A 19,364-nucleotide genomic window follows, 5' to 3' on the forward strand; every position below is an offset into this window, starting at 1 on the left:
AGAAACCCATCCCTAATACACTCAATGAACTCATCCTCAAGGCAGCCCTGCCCAATTTGATTTGTTCAATTAATATGATAGTTAAAATCCCCCATAATTATAGATGTTCCCTTATTACAAGCCTCAACTATTTCCTGATTGATACTCCGTCCAACAGAGTTGCAACTGTTCGGAGGCCTATAGACTACGCCCACTAGTGTTTTTTTCCCCTTATTATTCCTTATCTCCACCCAAACTGTTTCATTATCCTGATCTTTTGACCCAATATCATTTCTCCTGTATTAGTGATTCCGTCCTTTAATAGCCACCCCACCTCCCCTTCCTTCCTTCCTGCCTGTCCTTCCTGATCGTTAAATAACCTGGTATGTTTAATTCCCAGGCATTGTCACCCTGCAGCCATGTTTCTGTAATGGCCACAAGATCATACCCATATGTAGTTATTTGTGCCATTAACTCGTCTATTTTGTTATGAATGCTACGTGCATTCAGATAGAGAACTTTCAAATATGTTTTGTGACACTTAGTTCCTGCTTTTGCCCTTTTTATTACTTTACCTTTTACTCCATACCTTCTGCCCCTTCCTGACACGCTCTGGTTTTTAATTTCCCCACTGCTACCTAAGTCTATGACCTTCTCTGTTGTCATTTTTATTATTTGCTCTCTAGGAACGTCCCCCCCACTAGTTAGTTTAAAGCCCTCTCTACAGCCCTAGTTATATGATCCGCCAGGACTCTAGTCCCAGCACTGGCCAAGTGAAGCCCGTCCCAACGGAACAGCTCCCTCCTGCCCCAGTACTGGTGCCAGTGTCCCAGGAAGCAAAACCCATTTCTCCCACACCAGTCTTTGAGCCACGCATTTAACTCTCTAATTTTATTTGTCCTAGCCAAATTCGCTCGTGGCTCAGGTAATAATCCAGAGATTATTACCCTTGAGGTTCTGTTTTTTAATTTGACCCCTAGCTGCTCATACTCCTTTAACAGAACCGGCTTCCTAGTCCTATCTACGTCGTTTGTACCAACATGGACCACGACAACTGGATCCACCCCCTCCCACTGCAAGTTTCTTTCCAGCCCAGAGGAGATGTCCTTAACCCTGGCATCGGGTAGACAACACAGCCTTCGGGACTCTCGCTCTCGGCTGCAGAGAACTCTATCTATCCCCCTAATAATACTATCCCCTACCACTACAACATTTCTATTTACTCCCCCCTCTTGAATGGCCCCCTGTTCCACGGTGCTGTGGCCAGGTTGCTCATCCTCCCTGCAGTCCCTGCTCCTGTCCCCACAGGGAGTAAGAACCTCGAACCTGTTGGACAAGAGCAAGGGCTGCAGCTCCTCCAGCTCTACCTCCTGGATCCCCGTACCTGCCTCACTCGTAGTCACACCGTCCTGTCCCTGACCATGGGCTACATCTGAATTAATTAACTTCATAGGTGTGACCACCTCCTGATACACAGTCCAGGTATTTCTCCCCCTCCCTGATGTGTCGCAGTGTCTGAAGCTCAGACTCCAGCTCATCAACACGGAGCTGGAGTTCCTGTAGCAGCAGACACTTGTCACAGACGTAATCACCGTGAGCCTCAATGGGGTCCACCGGCTCCCACACCTCGCAACAGTAACACATCACCTGCTCCATTCTATGTAATTAATTAAATTTTTTATTGTTAGTTATGGACACCCTCTGCCCGATTTTAGATGCTAATATCCCCTTTAATTAATTGGATTTAAGTTAAATCAATCCCTCTAATTACACCAGTTAAATGGTTTACCAACAGTCACTCTGCACCAGAAAGGCCTTATTAACTACAACCCACAGAGTTAAAGTTTGAAAAGAGCACCTAACACCCCACTTACCCTAACTCACACTTACCGAAACTCACAGCACTCTCTGCTGACTCGCACTCAGTGCTTGCTCGCACTAGCCTGGTCTTTTTATACCACATTGAGGGGGGCCCCCAGAGACAGAGAACGTAGCTGAAGAATCTGAAATATTTGAGCTGAATTATGTGGGTAACTTTGAGTTTGTGCTGGCGACAGCTAGCCTTGCCCGGCGATGTGTGCGTCGGCGAAGTTGTGCTCACGCTGCCCGTGATTTTTCCATTTAATGGATGGGAAATTGATGATTGCCTGGCTGAGATTTTCCCGATTTAGTGTGTGGCTGGCGGGTCAGGCTGTCTGCCAGCAGCGGGAATCGGCTCGTTTCGGTTTTTAGAGAACTGATGTAAAGTGTGAACATCTTTTATTTTTTAAACTCTCTTTTTTATCGCCCGGTCTCTCGGGACCATACACTTTACATGGGCGAAACAAAGTGGCTGGAAACCTTCTAGGACATGTGTGCTGGGAATGAGCAGCCTGGGATGACCAGCTGTCTGATTTTTCCTTTGTGGGGAGACACTAGAGTCTCGATTTTCTGATAGTGTTCAAGTAACACTAGTTAGGCCGCAGCTAGCATACTGCGTGCAGTTCTGGTCACCACATTACAGGAAATATGTCATTGCACTAGAGAGGGTATGGAGGAGATTTACAAGGATGTTGCCTGGACTGGAGAATTTTAGCTATGAGGAAAGATTGGAGAGGCTGGGGCTGTTTCTTTGGAAAAAAAATTTATGGGTAGCTAGAAAGAAAGAAGGACTTGCGTTTTATATTGCGCTTTTCACGACCTCCGGACCTCCCAAAGCGCTTTGCAGCCAATGAAGTACTTTTTGATACTTTCTGACTTGGATAGAAAACTGGTTGGCAGACAGGAAGCAAAGAGTTGGAATAAACAGGTCTTTTTCCGAGTGGAAGGCAGTGACTAGTTGGGTACCGCAAGGATCGGTGCTAGGACCCCAGTTATTCACAATATATATTAATGATCTAGAGGAGGGAACTAGATGTAATATCTCCAAGTTTGCAGACAACACAAAGCTGGGTGGGCGTGTGTGCTGTGAGTAGGATGCAGGGAAACTCCAGTACGATTTGGACAGGTTGGGCGATATGGCAGATGCAGTATAATGTGGATAAATGCGAGGTTATCCACTTTGGTGGCAAAAACAGGAAGGCAGATTATTATCTGAACGGCTATAGATTGGGAGAAGGGGAAGTGCAACGAGACCTGGGTGTCCTTGTGCACCAGTCGCTGCAGGTGCAGCAGGCGGTTAAGAAGGCAAATGGCATGCTGGCCTTCATAGTGAGAGGTTTCGAGTACAGGAGCAAGGATGTCTTACTACAGTTGTACAGGGCCTTGGTGAGACCGCACCTTGAGTATTGTGTGCAGTTTTGGTCGCCTTATCTGAGGAAGGATGTTCTTGCCATGGAGGGAGTGCAGCGAAGATTCTCCAGACTGATACCTGGGATGGCAGGAATGACGTATGAAGAGAGATTGGGTCGATTAGGCTTATATTCGCTAGAGTTTAGAAGAATGAGAGGGGATCTCATTGAAACTTATAAAATTCTAACAGGACTAGACAGACTAGATGCAGGAAGGATGTTCCTAATGGCGGGGGAGTCCAGAACCAGGGGTCACAGTCTAAAGATAAGGGTAAGCCATTTAGGACTGAGATGAGGAGGAATTTCTTCACCCAGAGAGTGGTGAACCTGTGGAATTCTCTACCACAGAAGACAGTTGAGGCCAATTCATTAAATATATTCAAGAAGGAGTTAGATATATTTCTTAAGGCTAAGGGGATCAAGGGATATGGGGAGAAAGCAGGGACAGGGTACTGAATTTGGATGATCAGCCATGATCGCATTGAATGGCGGAGCAGGCTCGAGGGGCCGAATGGCCTACTCCTGCTCCTATCTTCTATGTTTCTATGAAGTGTAGTCACTGTTGTAATGTAGGAAACACGGCAGCCAATTTGCGCACGGCAAGCTCCCACAAACAGCAATGTGATTATGACCCGATAATCTTATTTTCTTTTGTGATGTTGATTGAGGGATAAATATTGGCACAAGGTCACCAGGGAGAACTCGCTTGCTTTTCTTCGAAATAGCGCCCATGGGATCTTTTACGTCCACCTGAAAGAGCAGACGGGGCCTTGGTTTAACGTCTCATCTGCTAGTCCTCTTGGCTATCAATAAAATAGATCCCTTCCGAGTAAACGTGAGAATGATGGTTCAGTTAACCTGCTGCTAAATTAAACGGATCGTGAATGGATTGTAAGACTATGCACTCTGATCATCGCTGTCTTGTTAAACTTAAACAGAATAGGCTTCCATAGCAATGAATGTGGAGTGCCTTGGCTTCTAAGGTTTGTATCTACAGGACAAGGAGGTAGACTTGAAGGGTCCCCTGTTGTCTGTTTGGGAGAGTGGGAAAACGCAGTACGTTCATTGCGCGCAGGTCCTAGATGAAATTTTGCCCAACAACAAAAGCAACTTGCATTTATATAGCGCCTTTTAACACAAGACAAACATCCCAAGGAGCTTCACAGAAGCGTAATCAGACAAAAATTGACACCTAGCCAAAGAACAAGCTTTTATAAGAGAGGGTGACTAAGCTTGGTCAGAGATAGGTTCACTCGGTTGATTCCTGAGATGAAGGGGTTGACTTATGAGGAAAGGTTGAGCAGGCTGGGCCTATACTCATTGGAATTTAGAAGAATGAAAGGGGATCCTATTGAAACATACAAGATACTGAGGGGGGGCTCGACAAGGTAGAGGCAGAGAGGATGTTTCCTCTCCTGGGGAAATCTAGAACCCGGGGGCATAGTTTCAGAATAAAGGGTCGCCCTTTTAGAACTGAGACGAGGAAGAATTTCTTCTCTGAGGGTCATAAATCTGTGGCATTCTCTGCCCCAGAGAGCCGTGGAGGCTGGGTCATTAAATACATTTAAGGTGGAGATAGACAGATTTTTGCAAGATAAGGGAGTGAAGGGTTATGGGGAGCGGGCGGGGAAGTGGCTTTGAGCCCAAGATCAGATCAGCCATAATCTTATTGAATGGCGGAGCAGGCTGGAGGGGCCAAGTGGCTTATTCCTGCTCCTATTTCTTATGTTCTGAGGAGGGTCTCGCAGGAAGCGAGAGAGGTGGAGAGGTTTAGGAAGGGAATTCTGGAGTTTGGGGCCTAGATGGCTGAAGGCACAGCCGCCAGTGGTGGGGTGAAGGGAGTAGGGGATGTGCAAGGTGCCAGAGTTGGAGGATCACAGAGTTCACTGAGGGTTACACGGGCTGGAGGCGGATAGGGAGGGGCGAAGCCACGGAGGAACTTGAACACGAGGATGAGAATTTTAAAGAGGAGGCCTTTGGGGAACAGAAACCTCTGTCAAGTTTCTGTTTTACTGTGTCGTCCTGCTGCCTTTGTCACCTCCAAACACAACTCGTAGGGTTTACATACATAAGATTACATGTAAACCCTACAAATGGCAGTTTCAGAATGCTGGCAAGGTGAGCTTTGAAGTAAGCAAGTCTGGAGGTGATAAAGGCAGCAGGGCTGGAGGAGGCTACAGAGATGGGGAGAGGTGAGGTCAAGGAGGGATTTGAACTCGAGGATGAGAATTTGGAGGGGTTGGGGGAACCGGACACCAGGGTAGGTCGAAGAGCACAGGAGTGATGGATGAGTGGGACTTGCTGCTGGTAAGGATATGGGCGGCAAAGTTTTGGATGAGTTGAAGTGTATGGTGGGTGCCGGATGTGAAGCCAGCCGGCAGAGCATTGGAATAGTTGAGTCAAAAGCATGGATGAGGAATTTTACAGTGTTGTCTTTCAAGAGTAGAAACGGTGTATGCTGTGGAAATGGGTGGTCTTTGTGATGGACAGGAGATGGAGTCGGATGCTCAGCTCAGGGTCAAATAGGATGCCGAGGGTGTGAATAATCCAGCTTCAGTGAAAGTGATTTCTGTGTATGGACACTCCAATCCCTTTGCTCCTCCACAGTTCCTAGTCTCTTGCTAGGAAGCAAATGGAATGGATGGGCAGACAGGTGGCAGATGCAGTTAAATGTGCATAAGTGTGAAGTAATACATTATTAGAGGAAAAAACAAGAATGAGAATATACACTTAATGGAAAGGCAATAAAGGTTGTTGATGAACAAAGAGAGTTCAAAATCATCATTTTCTGAAAGTGTGCGTGCAGGTAGACAAAGGCATAAAAAGGCCAATAAAATTTTGGGTTTTATAAATAGTGGCATAGAGTACAAGAGCCAAAGTTTAATGATGAATTTGTACAAAAGATTAAGCCACAGTTAAATTATTGTTTATAGGTTTGGAAACCCCACTGTGGAAAATACATTAAGGCCATAGATTCACCAGGATGATGTGAGGGATGAGAAACTGTAGTTATGAGGAGAGACTCGAGACACTGGGACTATTTCCACTGGCGCAGAGAAGGCTGATGTTTTGATAGAGTGACTAAGGAAAGACTATCTCTCTGGTTGGGGAGTCAGTGATGAGGTTCCATCAGTATAAAGTTATCACGAAGCGAGTGAGAAGAGAGGTGAGGGGAAATTTCTTTACACAAGTTTGTTGGCACGTGGGATGCTTTTTCATAGGGAGTGGTTGGAGCAGAGGCCATTGCTTATTTTATGGGAAAGTTGCATAATATTGGTTAGTTGTGTAGTCTATTATTGGTTATGTGGTGGCATTGTGTTGTAAATATATTGCTAAGGAAACTAGTTATTTAAAAAATAATAATCATGCATCTGGGATGTGTTAAAGACTGCAGCAACACATTTGGGTTTGAATGAGTCTGTAAACTGTTCAAACTTGACTCTCAGTTTGTTCTCATCAAACCCCTCAATTGTGTTCTGACTTTCGACACATTCCCAGCCTTCCTGTCCTCCTAATAGAATAACGTGAAAGGTTTTGCTAATGGAACTCAGCCAGTCGGACCTGGAAGATGCCAAGGTCGATCCCTGGTCTGTGCTGAATTAGCAGGAATCACTGCATGGGCATCAGGGGTAGGCACTGAGGCCTCCAGGGCAGGAGCACTAAAGCCAGCTTGTAGGGCACTTGGAGATGTCTTGTCTGAGATCACCTAACCTAACCCATCACTGGGCATTCAACCCGGGAGCTTCATGGCCTAAACATCTCCGTTTCACACTGGGTAATCCCTTGCCCCACTGAGGTATTCAAGGTGCTACGGTGAATTCATTTAATTCTTGTACAATGTGGTAGGTAGGCACCAGCAAGAAAGCTTGGGTTTAATATAATATGGACAATGTTTGCTCCCTGCTGCTCCTAGACCGCCCCCTCTTTGGTCTGTCACAAGTCAACATATGATGGCAGCCTGGTGATGACTCTTCCTCTGATATTCCTTGCACTTCTCAGGAGAGTTTAGACCTTTCACTTAATGCCTTTTGTAGCTGAGATAGGGAACTCAGCCAAGTAAGAGCGTCAAATCCACATCCCTCCTGACTATTGGCACTAATGTTCTTCTCCAATAGGCTCTACTGTGCAGTTGAAGAATACTTTACATAGTATTTACAGCACAGAAACAGGCCGATCGGCCCAACAGGTCCATGCCGGTGTTTATGCTCCACACGAGCCTCCTCCTACCCTCCTTCATCTAATCCTATTAACATACCCTTCTATTCCTTTCTCCCTCGTGTTTTTATCTAGCTTCCCCTTAAATGCATCTATGCTATTCGCCTCAACCACTCCATGTGGCAGCGAGTTCCACATTCTCACCACTCTCTGGGCAAAGAAGTTTCTCCTGAATTCCCTATTGGATTTATTTGTGACTGTCTTATATTTATGGCCCCTAGTTCTGCAACTAGAAACATCTCTACGTCTACCCTATCAAACGCTTTCATAACCTTAATGATCTCTATCAGGTCACCCCTCAGTCTTCTCTTTTCTAGAGAAAAGAGCCCCAGCCTGTTCAATCATTCCTGATAGATATAACCTCTCTGTTCTGATATTATTCTAGTCATTTTTTTTGCACCTTCTCCAGTGCCTCTGTATCTGTTCACAGTACTCCAAGTGTGGTCTAACCAAGGTTCCATACAAGTTTAACATAACTTCACTACTTTTCAATTCTATCCCTCTAGAAATGAACTCCAGTGGTTTGCTTGCTTTTTTTTCTGGCCTTCTTAACCTGCGTCACTACTTTTAGTGATTTGTGTGTCTGCACCCCTGGATCCCTTTGTTCCTCTACCCCATTTAGACACTTATTTTCCAAGAAATATGTGGCCTCTTTATTCTTCCTACCAAAATGCACCACCTCGCACTTACCTACACTTTTGAAGAATGCTTTTATAGTGCCAGTCCACTCCCTTAGTCGATAATCAATACTTTCCTTCAGAACTAATCTTCTATCGATAATTTAAAACATCATATTTGGCACTCATTTCTTGCTCATCACACTTCAAATATCACATTTAAATTCCTATATCATACTTCAAAACAGTATAAAAAAGCAGAACAACTCTCTGGTGCCAGAATGTCTGCAGCCTCTATATTAACTTGCCCAATGTTTAATAATCAGCTGTCAAACTTTGTAGCTTTAAACAAGCACGTACCTACATATTTAACAGAAGAATGATACATTTTGTTTTACATTATATAACATTTAAGTCCTAATAAAGCAGTGAATCCTCTGAAATAAAAACAAAATGCTCAACATGTCCAGCAGCATCTGCCTCAATAGAGAGAGGGAGAGAAAAACAGAGTTAAAGTTTCAGGTCAATGAACTTTCATCAGCAATCTGCATTTTCTAACTTGCTGTGAGCAATGTCACAGGATATCTGCTCGTACATGTATGTATAAAAGTCATCCATCCCTCTAAATTCAGATGTCACATTTCAAAGTGGTTACCAAAAAAATGGAGTCATTTTGTGCTGTTTTTGCCTCTTGATAAAGAAAGAACTTGCATTTCTATAGCGCCTTTCTCGACCTCCGGCCGTCCCAATGCGCTTTTCAGCCACCGAAGTGCTTTTGAAGTGTCCTCGCTGTTGTCATGGTGATAACCTGGTGTCCCTGCAGGGCAAGGGGTGGGGCAGGAATCCCAGGAAAGCTTCCAATCTACAGAAATGTCCTTCAGCGACTGCCCTCCAATTGATCTCGGGATGTCTTTATTTAAACAACTTTCACACATGGAGTTCCTGAACAAAGGCCTTAAAGGGAACAGGCCAGCCTCCTCCGCATCAGAACCATGCTCCAGAATTCAAACTACCTGTGAGCAGTGACACCGGGAGATTAGCTAGTATTTAAAATGAACGCACTAAAAGTGTCTTTTTGTTTAAGGAGGCTGGTCTGCCACCTGTACGGAAAATCAGCCTGTCTGAACAGTTGGAAATCCAGTGATGCCTCTTACCATTGTATCTGTTTTTGTGGCAATTTTTAGAATTCTAAATCCCCACATCATCGCTGTGCAATGAATCTCATATTTTCTGTCCTACTTAAACCAGTCTGTCATCGTAATGTTTTTTGAATCTAGGTTAGACCATCTGAGCCGGCCACAGCTAAAGCAAATGCAAGCTGATAGAGAGAGCCCGCGTTCCCCATCCAGCCTTGCTGACTCTGCACCTGAACTTCTAAAGGCACGACTAGTGGAAAAGATGCTTTTCTCTCCAAACTAGACAATATTGGCCCATATTTTCCGACGCCTCGCAAGTACTGGTTTCAGGCATGCGAAGCGCATGCGCTGAAAACCGGCACTTTCGACCTGTCAGGAATTCTCTCGACAGATCCTCCGGCTGCCCTGGAGAAGGGCCTCTGCAGGGGGGCGTTCCACTTTCTGTAGAACCTCCGCCCTCTGAAATCCCTCAAAAATCTTACGTCTGCGTAAGGCCTGCTTTTTACCAGCATAAGAGTTTTAAAAAAGTTTTAAAAAAAATGTTTTTTCACTCATTTAAAAGTATTTTTAAATTATAAATAAGGTAAGTTTATTTTTAGCTCTGTAAAAATGTTTTTTTTTCAAAAAATGTAATTTTTGTTTAAATTTTGTATTTAATGTCATTTTAACTCATTAAAAAAAAAGAAAGCAAGCTGCTGTTCAGCTGCCTTGACGTAGACTATAAGTTGGATGAATGCCCCTCTGAGGATTATAAAAAGCATAGAAATCTTAGTAATGAGATCATTACACATTATGTACATATATAAAATTCTTACAGGACTTGACAGGATAGATGCTGAGAGGCTGTTTCCCCTGCCTGGGGAGTCTAGAACCAGGGATCACAGTCTCGAGATAAGGGGTCGGCCATTTAGGACTGAGATGAGGAGAAATTTCTTCACACAGAGGGTTGTGAATCTTTGGCATTCTCTCCCGCAGAGGGCCGTGAATGCTCAGTCGTTGAGTTTATTCAAGGCTGAGAGCAATAGATTTTCGGACACTAAGTGAATCAAGGGATGGAGCGTGAAAGTGGAGTTGAGGTAGAAGATCAGCCATGCTCTTATTGAATGTCGGAGCAGACTCAAGGGGCCGTATAGCCTACTCCTAATTCTTATGTGAATTGCTCTGGTATTTTAACTAATCCTTTAACCCAATGGTCCCTGTTGCATAATATTTCAGCAGTTGATTTAGGTCGACTCTTTTTCTAATTTTGAGCATCTCGCCCATGCGCTGTTTGCCTGCCTCGCAGCGCTGCTCATGAACCATGTGTTATAAGAAGGCTCGAGTGACCGACTCTTCCTTGTGGTTTTTGCTGCCCGCTGTTTGGAATATTCCTGGCCTGGTTTCTGTGGTATTTAATTTCCTGCCCGCCACATGACGGCCCGGGCAAAAAACAGGGAACTCACCATGTGGGCAGTTGTCACACTGCTCTCCTGACATAACTTAGTAGTTGCGATCAAGTGTGCGGCACTGCTGCTGGGTGAATGGGTTCTATGGGATCCTTCTGTGTAGATATAGGAAATAATTTGGATACTGCACTAGAGGGAACGTTTTATGCAGTTGTTAATTAGAGTCCTTTACAGAATGCGTGTGATTTAATATAAGCATTCCATTTGGTAGCTCAGTTGATTAGATTTAATATAATTCCTCTTTTATAATTGTGCTATTCTGCAGATGAATCTGCAGGTGTGGCTCGCAATTTCAAGCACCATAGAGATGTCTTGCACAATATACAGAACTCAAAACCTATTATCATACATGCCAACCATTTAATTATTCAGCATCATTGCTTAGTGTCGCCTTTTAAAGACGCCCTTTAAGGTTGCAGTAGGAGCTGTGTACATAGAGAGGAGGCAGGATGTCTCCCCGGTGATTATGAGTAAGAGACTCTTTGGCTTGTGTGAACGCTGCTCATGAGTTCCGCTTCATTCACTCTTGTGAAAGAACTGCTGTCATTCCCCACTCTGTTCCTTCAGGAGCAAGAGAACCCATTTCACTGAGTCACATTGATAGGAGATTTAATAAGTAGAATGGAGTAGATACAGACTGCTGAATGAGCAGGCTCCCGGGGCTAAATGTCCTTTTCCCATTCCAAAGTTTCTTCTTTTCTTGCACTTGCAAACTACCCATCCTTGACCCCTCTGCCCATGTGCACTACTACCCAATCTCCATTTCCTTTCCAACGTCCTTGAACATGTTGTCACCTCCCAAATCCGAGCCCATCTTTCCTGCAGTTCCATATTTGAATCTCCAATCAGGTTTTCGCCCCTGCCACAGCAACAAAATGGCCCCAACCAAAGTCACAAATGACATCCTCTGTGACTATGACCATGGTGCATGAGCCCTTCTCAACCTCTCTGCAGCCTTTGACACGGTCAACTATGCCCTCCTTCCCCCAACAGCTCCCTTCCAATGTCCAGCTCAGTGGGACTATCCTCGCTTGGTGCTACTTTTACTAGAATATCTCCGGCAATGGCTTCCCTTCCCACTCCTGCCCATTATCTCTGGAGTCCCCCGCAAGGATCTTGGCCTCCTCCTCTTCCTCGTCTACATGCTGCCACTTGGCGACATCATCTGTGGACGGGGGGGGGGGCTGGATTTTCATTCAGAAGTCGGGAAGGAGGCGGGACTACAACTTTCAGGGTTGTAGTCCCGCCTCCATCGAGATGCGGCCAATCCACGCGATTTTCACTTGATTGACCTTGTTGAGCCCGGCCTGTGGGCTCAGCAGGCCAATTAAGGGCCACCCGGCAACAGATGACGTCACAGACTGAAATTTCATCTGTCAAGACGTGTTGACAGATGAAATATCAGTGTTTCACAGCTGTTTGAAGCTGTCAAACACTGACAGTCTTACTTCTAACCTGAGTCCTTCTACGCAGACTCAGTTAGAAATCTCGCCGGCACTGAAAGCTGCAGGCTGTCACTTTTGACAGATCGCAGCCGTTCTGCTTTCTGTGCCGGCTGAATGATGGACTCCTGAAACCTAGAGGAAGGAAGGCTGTAAAGGTAAGTACAGGTAATTTAAACTTCTTTAGACACACCAAACACACTTACCTTTGCACTCATGCACCCATCACTCACCTGAACACCGACATCTCGACCCCTCCAAGTCCTTCAACCCGACGGCCCGACGACTCTAACCTGGCGTGGTTTGGAGCCGTTGGGAATCCCACATGACACCCTTCAAAATGGGGATTAGGCTAAAAACTGCCTGTTAACTACCTATTAACAGGCAGTTAATTGGCACTAATCCCTTCCCGCCTCGGGTCGGCGGGTCCCAGTGCGGGGCGGGTACCCGCCCCCTTTGAAACTTGCATGGAGGCGGGTTTTGGGCGGGATGGTGTCAGGACCCCCGAATTCGGGATTTTAGCCCAGCCGCACCCCCCCCCCCCCCCCCCGCACGCCTAAAAGCCCGCCTCACGGCACACTGAAAATCAACCCTAGGGAGTCAGCGTCTACATCTATGCTGATGACACCCAGCTCTACCGCTCCACAATCTCTTTCGATCCCTCCACTGCCTTTATATTTTGAGAAGTCACACAACACCAGGTTATAGTCCAACAGCTTTATTTGAAATCACAAGCTTTCGGAGCGTTGCTCCTTCGTCAGGTGAAGTCACTTGATGAAGGAGCAGCGCTCCGAAAGCTTGTGATTTCAAATAAAGCTGTTGGAGTATAACCTGGTGTTGTGTGACTTCTCACATTTGTCCACCCCAGTCCAACACCGGCATCGCCACATCATTTATATTTTGAGACTGTTTATCTGACATCCAGTCTTGTATGAGCCACAATTCCTTCAACTAAATATGAGGGAGACCAAAGCCATCGTCTTTGGCCCCCACCACAAACTCCGTATCCTTACTACTTCCACCTCCGAAACATTGCCCGTCTCCGTCCCTGCCTCAGCTCATCCGCTGCTGAAACTCTCATCCATGCCTTTGTTACCTCTAGACTTGACTATTCCAACGCATTCCTGGCTGGCCTCCCACATTCCACCCTACGTAAACGTGAGGTCATCCAAAACTCGGCAGCCCGTGTCCTAACCCGCACCAAGTCCCGTTCGCCCATCACCCCTGTGCTCGCTGACCTACGTTGGCTCCCGGTTAAGCAGCGCCTCGATTTCAAAATTCTCATCCTTGTTTTCAAATCCCTCCATGGCCTCGCCCCTTCCTATCTCTGTAATCTCCTTCAGCCCCGCGCCCCCCCCCCCCGCCCCAACCCCCGAGATATCTGCGCTCCTCTAATTCTGCCCTCTTGAGCATCCCTGATTATAATCGTCAACCATTGGCGGCCGTGCCTTCTGTTGCCTGGGCCCTAAGCTCTGGAATTCCCTCCCTAAACCTCTCCGCCTCTCTACCTCTCTTTCCTCCTTTAAGACACTCCTTAAAACCTACCTCTTTGACCAAGCTTTTGGTCACCTGCCCTAATTTATCCTTATGCGGATTGGTGTCAAACTTGTTGTCTTAAAATACTCCTGTGCAGCGCCTTGGGACGTTTTACTATGTTAAAGGCGCTATATAAATACAAGTTGTTGTTACCACCAATTCCAACCCCCCTCCCTAGCCACTGTCGCAAGCTGACCAGAATGTTCGCAATCGCTGCTCCCTAGTCGACCCTGAGCTGATCTTTTTAAAAAATTCATTCACGGAATGTCGCTGGCAAGTTCAGCGTTTATTGCCCATCCCTAATTGCCTTTGAGAAGGTGGTGGCGAGCCGCTCCTACATCCTCTCCACCGCCAAGACTGCCTGTTTCCACCCCCGTAACATGGTCCGCCTCTGCCCCTCAGCTGCTGAAGCTCATCCGTGCCTTGTCCCATCCAGACTCGACTATTCCAATGCTCTCTTGGCCGGTCTCCCATTGTCGACCCTCTGTAAACTTCAGCTCCTCCAACACTCTGCGTGCCGTATCCTATCCAGCACCAAGTCCCGCTCACCCATTAGTCCTGTCCTCGCTGATCTACTTTGGCTCCCAGCCCCCTAATGCCTGAAATTTAACATTCTCACACTTGTGCTTGCATTCCAACAGGACCTTGCTTTACCCTATCTCTGTAATCTCCTCCTGCCCTACAAGCTCTCCATTCCTCCGACTCGGGCCTCTTGTGCAGCCATGCCTTCAGCTGCCTGGGTCCAACAGTCCTTCCATTAATCTCTCTGCCTCTCCACCTCCTGCTGCTCCTTTTAAGACCCTCTTTAAAGCCCATCTCTTCAGCCAAGTTTTTGGTTACCTTTCCTAATATCTCCTCCTTTAGCTGACATTCATTTTTTCCTTAAGCCTTACTGAAGTGCCTTGGGGAGGGGGGGGGGCATTTCCTTTTGATAAGGGCACTATATAAATGCAAGATGTTGTGTTGAGTCTCTTCGTCGGGAGCAAGCGGAAGGAGCGCACGTCAACCCAAGCACCCCACCCACCCGCCCCTTCAACCACTGTCTGCCCCACCTGTGACAGAGACTAGATCCCACATTGGACTCAGCAGTCACCTGAGAACTCATTTTTAATGTGGAAGCAAGTCATCCTCGGTTCCGAGGGACTGCCTAAGAAGAAGATGAGTTTAAATGAAGTGATTTGATTCCGATGGTGTGATTAACATTGGCTTGACTGATTTGAGCAAGGATTGTACAATAGATTTCTTTGGGTGCAACACTGAACTCTGTTATTTTGTTGCTTGCAATGAAAGCTGTGCCTTGTAGCATTACTGCAATGTCTTGATAACATCTATTATTGTAAAATTATCTTGTTTAACTTTATTTTTCTTTTCTAGATAAAGGGGAAGCAATCCGCTGCACCGAACCAGAGGTAAGCATTTGCTGAAGTGCTCAAACTGTTACTGATTATCTTGTGCAGGAGGACCTACGGACAATTTCCTCCTTTTTCCTCCTTTTCCTTTCCTAACTTGATTAAATCTGAACTCCAACTCTTACTCCGTAGATCTGCTTGCAGATTTTTGAATCCATTGCAAAGGGCAAAGACTTCTTTCCCCATATCAGAAGGAAACAGAAAAATTGGGGTTAATTTTGAATTTGGTTGATCGTGTAAATCAGCCGCCCATTATAGAAACATAGAAGATAGGAGCAGGGGTAGGCCATTCGGCCCCTCGAATCTGTTCCGCCATTCAATGAGATCATGGCTGATCTGTATCCTAACTCCATTTACCCACATTGGCTCTATGGGGGAAAATTCCGTTGTTTGCGCCTCCCGTTAACGCCTTAATAGGGCGCTAATGGGGCGCAAAGCAACTAGCGCCTGGGTGCGGCGATGTTTGCGCCGCTCGTGAAATTAACTAGACATTTTGCGGCGGCGCTAAACACTACCACCACGATCTCCTGCGCCGGCAGATAGTGCGCAACGCACCGGTAGCGCCCCGGACCGGATATTGAGTGGCGCCCCCCCCCCCCCCGCCTGCCTCTCGCAACGACAGGTTGAGGGGAGCGTTTTGCAGTCAGAAAGGGACTGGGGGAGCGCTATTTAAAGGCGACCGCTTCCTGCCTTTTTTTGTTGGTGACATTTTTGCACCACGCATTCTGAGAGAGAGAGAGAGAGAGAGAGACTTCTGGAGAGATTCAACGCTGTGTGAAGGAGTTTTGGGTACTGAGCAGCACTTTGCGGGTTCATTTTGATTTGCCCTACCTTACTTCGCCAGCGCTCTGAGGTAGCGCCTCACTCCTCGGCCTTTGCGCCTTAAGACAGATGTGAAGCGCCTGATTTAGCGCTCCAATCACCTCCAGGGGCGATAAAAGCCAAGTTTGACATTGGAGGCAATAATTAGCGCCAGGCGCTAAACTTTGCGCACGGCCGATAATCACGCCCCGAACGGGGCAATACTGAATTTTCCGCACTATATCCCTTGGTCTCCTTACCTAAGGAAGGATATACTTGCCATAGAGGGAGTGCAACGAAGGTTCACCAGACTGATTCCTGGGATGGGGGGATTGCCCTATGAGGAGAGATTGAGTAGACTAGGCTTATATTCTCTAGAGTTTAGAAGAATGAGAGGTGATCTCATTGAAACATACAAAATTCTTACAGGGCTTGACAGGGTAGATGCAGGGAGGATGTTTCCCCTGGCTGGGGAGTCTAGAACCAGGAGTTACAGTCTCAGAATAAGGGGTCGGCCATTGAGGACTGAGATGAGGAGAAATTTCTTCACTCAGAAGGTGGTGAATCTTTGGAATTCTCTACCCCAGAGGGCTGTGGAGGCTCAGTCGTTGAGTATATTCAAGACCGAGATCGATAGATTTTTGGATATTAAGGGATATGGGGATAGTGCAGGAAAGTGGAGATGAGGTAGAAGATCAGCCATGATCTTATTAAATGGCGGAGCAGGCTCAAAGGGCCAAATGGCCGACTCCTGCTCCTATTTCTTAATTTCTTAATACCCTTGGCCAGCAAAAAACTATTGCTATTAGATTTAAAATTATTAATTGAGCGAGCATCTACTGTTTTTTTGTGGGAGTTCCACACCTCTACCACTCTTTGCATGAAGAAGTGTTTCCTAACTTGTCTCCTGAATGGCCTGGCTCTGATTTTAAGGTTATGTCCCCCTGTCCTAGACTCCCCCAACCCACCACCACCCCCCCCCCACCACCAAGGGAAAAGTTTCTCTCTATATCTCTACCTACCTTTTCCATTCAAATGGTGTTACCAATTCCTTTAAAAATCCTAAAAAACTCAATCAAATCACCCCTTAACCTTCTATATTCCAGGGACTATTAGCCTAGTTTATGCAATCACTCCTCATAATGTAACCCTTGGGTCCGTGGTAACGTTCTGGTGAATCTGCGCTGCACTCCTTCCAAGGCCAATATATCTTTTCCAAGGTACGGTGCCCAGAACTATACACAGTGCTCCAGATGTGGTCTAACCAGGGCTTTGTATAGCTGGAACAAAACTTCCTCTCTATTTATATTCTAGCCCTCTAGTTATAAAGGCTAACATTCCATTAGCCTTTTTTGATGGTATTTTGTATCTGACTGCTACATTTTAGTGATCTTTGTACACGGACCTCTGAGTCTCTTTGGATTGCCACTATTCCTAGCTTTTCACCATTTAAATAATGCTCGGATCTGTGTTTTTTTGGTCCAGAATGGATGACCCTCCCACTCGCCTGTGTTGAAATCCATCTGCCACAGTGTTGGCCCACTCAATTAATCTATCAATGTCTCTTTGTAATTTTATGCTCCCGTCTACACTGCTTGCAATACCACCAATCTTTGTGTCTTCGGCAAACTTGGATATATGGCTCTCTTGATTTTCCATTTCCAGTTGTTCTGTTGCTTGATTACGCCAGTTGTTTTTTCTTTTTTGAAGACGTTAAACCCATTGACGTAAGGAAACTACTAGGCACTTGGTCTGAGTATTAAACAAGGCTTTAATCAACTGTTTTACAACATGGAGATCTAGTTGTGTCCTTCACTAGTTCCTGTTAAAGAATGTCCTGAGCAAGCTGGGCCCATGCCCGAGTATTTATACTCTCCCTAGACAGCGCCACCAGCAGGCTGCCCAGTATCATTTCATAAGTCATTTCCACATGAATGACAAGATTCATGTCACCCATCTTCCTTGATTGCTACCCCGCTACTCTCGGAAACATTTGGGCCATTGTTATGTGGTGCCTGCTGGCTTTTGTTGGACAAAAAGAACAAGGGTCTGGGAGCTTCAATTCACAGCCTTGACTAACATTCCAATGCAGCTGCCCTTTTAGTTTGGCTGGATTTTTTACCAGGTCTTGGCTGGGCTACTGAATGGTTTACTGTGTAGCAGCAGAGTGCTTCATTTGTGGGAACGGCAAAGAAGAGCGTGTGTTTGTTTCTACCAGAACTCAGTCTGATGGCCAAGCGATGTAAAAGGTGACGGTCTTGGGGCTGGATTTCCCCTCTGTGATCCTGCCCAATTTTGGTTGGGGCACCAACAATGGAAAATGGAGCTTAATCCGACAGCGAGGCTGACCACTGACTCCCAACCTTGTGCTCCGTTTCCCGGTCCGCTGGGACATGACATCTGCTGGCCCCCCCCCAAATCAGTTGCATGTAAATGCCAGCGGGGAGGGCAAACCAGGCTACCTGGCCCATTTCCCCTCCCTCGGACAGCCCGGTTGTAATAGGTTGCGGTAGGCCCAGATTAGTGACGAGGCAGCCGTGAATGTTCTAAGTGGAGGGAGTGGAAGAGAATTCGAGCATTTAGCTTTGTAGGTCACGGTCTTGCTTGGTTTGCTCATCTTCAAGGCTTTTCTACCCCTTGAGCCTCCCTCGCCGCCTGTTTTGGTTGCTGCAGCGATGGTCCTGTTGCAGCACCGCCCCGATTTCTGTGTGTTGCATTGGCACTGGGTGGCCGGTGTCGTGCCAGGAGCCCGTCCTGCATGGCAAACGGCTCCTGACCCAGGAAAACGGGACAGGCTTACAGTGGGGTTGGAGCGGGTAATCAGAAGTCCTGTCCCGCTGCTCCTCTTGTAGGAAATCCAGACTTAGACTTTTAGACTCAAGAGAGTTTCAACAAGCAACAAGCCAGTGCCCCATTCTGAGTACCACGCACCAGCCAGCCACATCTGTCAATAAACCAATCCCCTTTCTGCCTCCCAGTACCAAGCTTTGTACTTCTGGTGAGGGTGGGAACAGCAGAGTCCGAGACCTAAGCTTATAAAAAGAGCATCGTAAGTACTAAGAACATAAGAAATAGGAGCAGGAATAGGCCACTTGGCCCCTTGAGCCTGCTCCGCCATTCAACAAGATCATGGCTGATCTTGGGCTCAAAGCCACTTCCCCGCCCGCTCCCCATAACCCTTCACTCCCTTATCTTGCAAAAATCGGTCTATTTCCACCTTAAATGTAGTTAATGACCCAGCCTCCACGGCTCTCTGGGGCAGAGAATTCCACAGATTTACGACCCTCTGAGAGAAGAAATTCCTCCTTATCTCAGTTCTAAAAGGGCGACCCCTTTATTCTGAAACTATGCCCCCGTGTTCTAGATTTCTCCACGAGGGGAAACATCCTCTCTGCATCTATCTTGTCGAGCCCCCCTCGGTATCTTAAAGCGAACAATACTGCTCCCATGACTGTGGCATTTTTGTGATACAAACCAATGTTATCATATGTAGGAAACTGCAGCTATAGGACCTG

The 19,364-nt window shown here is 46.4% G+C and overlaps 1 protein-coding gene across 5 annotated transcripts in view; it reads left to right on the forward strand.

The window, feature by feature from the left end:
* The window catches only part of spire1b (spire-type actin nucleation factor 1b), a 358,259-nt gene that overhangs the window by 26,285 nt on the left and 312,610 nt on the right, over positions 1–19,364 (forward strand). For all 5 annotated transcript variants that reach the window (XM_085992324.1, XM_085992325.1, XM_085992326.1 and 2 more), the window contains exon 2: positions 15,014–15,048. In XM_085992324.1, the coding sequence (XP_085848450.1) occupies positions 15,014–15,048 (35 nt within the window). The remainder of the gene's footprint in view (positions 1–15,013; positions 15,049–19,364) is intronic.

The sequence above is a fragment of the Somniosus microcephalus genome, chromosome 7, assembly GCF_052327205.1.
Source record: "Somniosus microcephalus isolate GS21.2 chromosome 7, FLI_Smic_1.0, whole genome shotgun sequence".
Classification (NCBI taxonomy): domain Eukaryota; kingdom Metazoa; phylum Chordata; class Chondrichthyes; order Squaliformes; family Somniosidae; genus Somniosus; species Somniosus microcephalus.